The 4,752-nt window shown below is 34.1% G+C and overlaps 1 protein-coding gene across 9 annotated transcripts in view; it reads right to left on the bottom strand.

Moving 5' to 3' along the window:
- Positions 1 to 268: 268 nt before the first annotated feature.
- LOC108968753 (voltage-dependent L-type calcium channel subunit beta-2) overlaps positions 269 to 4,752 on the bottom strand; it is a 393,950-nt gene continuing 389,466 nt past the window's right edge. For all 9 annotated transcript variants that reach the window (XM_018932974.1, XM_018932982.1, XM_018932981.1 and 6 more), the window contains one exon: positions 269 to 834. In XM_018932974.1, coding sequence (XP_018788519.1) covers positions 452 to 834 — 383 coding nt within the window. In that variant the 3' untranslated portion in view covers positions 269 to 451. The remainder of the gene's footprint in view (positions 835 to 4,752) is intronic.

Raw genomic sequence — 4,752 nt, 5'->3', positions numbered from 1 at the left:
TCTGATTACGAATATTCGAACTTACTTTTTTGCAAAGAAGCACGATTTACTCAAATTAAAAGCTGACAACGGACAACGAAACACAGACAGTCACTTAAAACTCAACTCACCTCTTCATCCTGATCATTCATAAATATAACTTCATATCTAAGTCGATCTTGTTTAGGTGATATATACAAACAACCGTTAAGTGAACAAAACTATTATACTCTGTAGCACCCTGTTGCAAGTTCATAAAATTATTAAACATGAAAAAAAACAATGAAAATCGATTTTGGAGCACGTTTTACTTCAACACTATATTTTGCAGTCATATAGGTGTTTGAATTATTTCAATTAATACTTTTTTACCGTTGAAAATGTAGTGACACATGCGACAGAACAATATTTTAGACATAAACTTAGATATTAAAACTTATTAGGCTTGTCGACAACCTTATATCCATGATTCCTATATAGCATTTAAGGCTCTTCGGCCGCTAGTAACAATTCTATTAGTACCAAACTCATCGCGGTCGATCACCACATTGTCATTCATTACTGTTGGTAATGTGCCATCCGATTCTGAAAAACGTCCACGAAGGGGACGTGTATTAGTAGAAGAATACATTTTTGGTGAAACATTATGATCAACTATGTACGAAGATTCTTCTGGTTCTAAGAAATTAATTTTTTCCTTTCTGTAATGCAAAATATCTCTATCAATATGCTGTAATCGTTTCACTTCACGCTCTTGTCTTTCATATCTGATTTGTTCGCTCGGAGGTTCAACAAAATCTTCCTCTATATGATGACCATAGTATTGCCGTTGGCTACGTTGAAACGTTGAACTTTCTGCAAAGTAGATATTAATTCAGTTATTAGTATTATTTAAATCTATGCAACGAATTTTAGAAAATATTTACTAGTAATATACATATCTTTATACATATATAAAAATCATGTGTCGCGTTGTTTTTCCGCGATGGACGCCTAAATTACTGAACCGATTTTAAATTTTGATTGCACACCGTCTGCAATTCGATCCGAATTGAAAGACAGAATAGCTTACATCTCTATTTATAATCGCAATATTATATTATTGCAAATTATTTGCTTACTTACTTAATCCAGCCAACAGTTACCGTCATCTGTTAGAATATTTTGGAACTAACGGGTAATTGTCACTGTCAAATAATAGACAAAGAATTTATAGTAAAATATTATTGCGATTATTAATTGAGATGTAAGCTATCATATCAATAGATAATTTCAATAAAATACTGCATTATTCCTACTTTTTCAATTTATGATGTTAGCATAACTGTCCTCTGTTAGACTGAAGTATAAATTAAATTCATATTATAGTGAAGATAATACAGTGAAATTATAATAGCTTTTAAATTATTAGTGCTTGATTGTTCAAAACTGTTTATATAAAATATATACATGTAAGTAGTTCCACATTCTTATATTATTAAATTTGCTACGCATCAAATCACAATGTATGATTTTTTTGATGATAAGAGGTATTAAGGCTCCAGGATATCTTCTTCGAGCCGAGTTATCAACAGCGCGCCAGTCGTTTCTTCTTTTCGCTAGGTGGCGCCAATTGGATATTCTAAGCGTAGCCAGGCCCTTCTCCACCTCCAACGGAGTGGAGGTCTTCCCCTTCCTCTGCTGCCCCCGGTGGCTACAGCGTACTTTCGGAGCTGGAGTGTTTTCGTCCATCGAATGCGATATTTGGCATGGCCAACGCGCAAATGACTATAAATCTTTCGCAGAACTTTTCTCACGAAAACTCGCAACGTCGACTCATCAGTTGCTGTCATCGTTTAAGCCACTGCACCATACAGCAAGACGGGAATTATGAGTGACTTATAGAGTTTTTTTTTTTGAAGACTTTGCTTCTCTATTGCCTACTCGCTTACATTGTTGGTGGTGTTTACGCTGGTTCCAAGATAGACGAAATTATCTTCGACTTCAAAGTTATGACTGTCAACCGTGATGTGAGAGCCAAGTCGTGAGTGTGACGACTGTTTGTTTGATGACAGGAGATATTTCGTCTTGCCCTCGTTCACTGCCAGACCAATCTGCTTTGCTTCCTTGTCCAGTCCGGAGAAAGCAGAACTAACGGCGCGGGTGTTGAGGCCGATGATATCAATATCAAACGTCGAACCTTCCTTGTGTTTGTTGGCGTTCGTTTTTTGCTGCACAGAGGCGATTGCGAATCTTGGCTGCAACAAGATAGTGGTCCGAGTCGATGTTAGGACCTCGGAGCACACGCACATCTAAAACACTTTAGACGTGTCTTCTGTCTATCACAACATGATCGATCTGGTTGGTGGTTTTTCGATCCGGAGTCAGCCAGGTAGCTTTAAGAATCTTGTTATGCTGGAATCTAGTAGTACAAAGAACCATATTTTGGGCGCCGGCGAAGTCGATTAGCTAATTTACCAACCGTAATGCCAAATATACCTTCTTTGCYCACCCTGGAGGTAAAGACGCCAAGCACGATTTCGACATCGTGGAGGGGGCAGCTCTCATAAGTGCGTTCCAAGCAGTCATATTAGTTTATATATTTTCGGAAAAAAGTATTTATTTTTAAAATCAAGGAAAACTTCTTGTATACCCCTATGATTATTACGGATATGTTCTTTTTCTATGGTTGTTAATGTTTCATTCTTATCACTAATTTCAATTAATTTAATATTTGATTTATGTAATTTGATATTGCTATTTTCAAAGAAATTTACATACAAATATGGGAATTTTACAAAAAGTTCATTATTTTGACAAGAAATACATATAACATCTTTGTTTATGAGAATTTCTGTAAAATACTTTTTCCATCAGTCACTGTTATGTGAGTTTGATACTTTCTATTTACGATTTTTAAATATATTTATTCATCTTGACCATAATTCAAGTGAATTTTATTCTTATAGCATATTGATACTCCTTTCCGTTATAAATATATACATATTTTAAATTATCTTCTAACGGTCTGTGTCCAGTTGCATCTAATGACATAGAATTTTGATTTGCTACTTTCTTACTTTCAATTTCACTATTTCCATAATTATTGTATATATCTCTATCTACGAAATTTGAAACAAAGTATCTGCTTAAAGTATAAGCAACAGTATTATCCTTTCATTTAATATACGTAAATTCAAAACCATATTCATTTAGATGAATTTTCCAACTTTCTAGCTTCATACTAGGCTCCTTAATATTATGCAACTACGTTAAAGGTTTGTTAATGTTTCACAGACCATACCATGGCTAAGACTTCTTTCTCAATAGTAATGAATTTTTTATTAAAATCTGGCAGTTGTAAGACGGACTCACTGGTTATAAGTTTTTTCAAGTTATTAAAAGAGTTTAAAAAATCCTTATTTTGAAACTCTAAAACAGAATTTTTCTTTACTAATCTCATAAGCTACTTTTGCGTGGCCCCATATAAATTTGCGGTAATACATATGCTGTCATACGTAGGAATTGTTTTATTTCTTTAATACTAGTAGACTGTTTCATATTTTCAATAGATTTTATTTTTAAGGGATCCAGCTTTATACCTTCTGTGGACAGGACATGTCCCAAAGATGTTGTTGATAATTCAGCAACTTTGAATCTTTAAATTAGAAGYACGTAAAGTATTGAAAACTGTTTTAATGGAAAGAATATCTTCTGCAAACTTTGTAAAGAATATTAAAATATCATCTAAGTATTCGACAGAAATCTTGTTTATGTGTATGTTCTCTTAAAACATAGTTAGTAAGCCTCTGAAATGTTGCAGGCTCTGTTCTGAGACCAAACGGCATTCTTGTAAATTCATACTGTTCATCTGCCGTTGAAAAAGCTGTTAGGCTCTACTATTAGGGTGTACCTCAATCTGCTGAAATCCCTTCGCCCGATCGATGGTGCTAACATAGCAACATTTTCCCACTTTGTCAAATATGTCCTGCATATTGCGATCATCGATTATCGGCTCATTAAGTATGCGATAATCAGTAACTACACGCCATTGTGGTTTTCCGTTTTTATCAGCCTTTTTGGGTACAAACCATAATGGCGAATTGTAGGGACTATTACCGGGAACTATTATTTCTTGCGATAACGTATCTTTTATCTGCCTATCTACCTCAGCACGATATACCACTGGATATCTATAGTGTCGATTGTATCGCTTTTTGTTGTTATTCTACATATGTGTTTGAAGTCAATAAAGACTTTGTCAACCTTACCACTGGTGGGGGGAATTGAACAAGTCTTTTATTGAGTAAGAAATCTTTCATTCTAATTTTAGTTTTAAATTTCTAAGCTTTATATACTATATCTTGAAGTCTTACTTATCTAATTAAATATATGTGTATGTACGGCACACCACATGGGGTTGTTTCCAACTATACAATGCAATTTATCTGTGTGTATGTGTGTTATCATCCCTACAAGAAACTCCTGATCGTTTCACTAATACACGCACATTTCTTATGTCACAGCTGACGAAAAAATGACACTCAAATGACTGTCAATGCTTAGGTTAAAAAGAGAAACCTATGAAGTATATTGCTTATATATGTAAGAATGAAATAGCTTAATTATTCAACACTGTCAACATTGACAGTAAAATGAAATTTAAAATGACTGTCAATGTTGATTTTTTTTTAAATCGTTTATCAACATTGATCTGTATGCAGAAAAGCAACCCTGTAAAAAGAGATACATACAATTCCATATATGTACGTGTTGCGCAAAAAAATGTTTACT

Source organism: Bactrocera latifrons, unplaced genomic scaffold (genome assembly GCF_001853355.1).
Source record: "Bactrocera latifrons isolate USDA-ARS-PBARC rearing strain unplaced genomic scaffold, ASM185335v1 scaffold_229, whole genome shotgun sequence".
Lineage (NCBI taxonomy): Eukaryota > Metazoa > Arthropoda > Insecta > Diptera > Tephritidae > Bactrocera > Bactrocera latifrons.
This window is presented reverse-complemented; position numbering and strand designations above follow the sequence as displayed.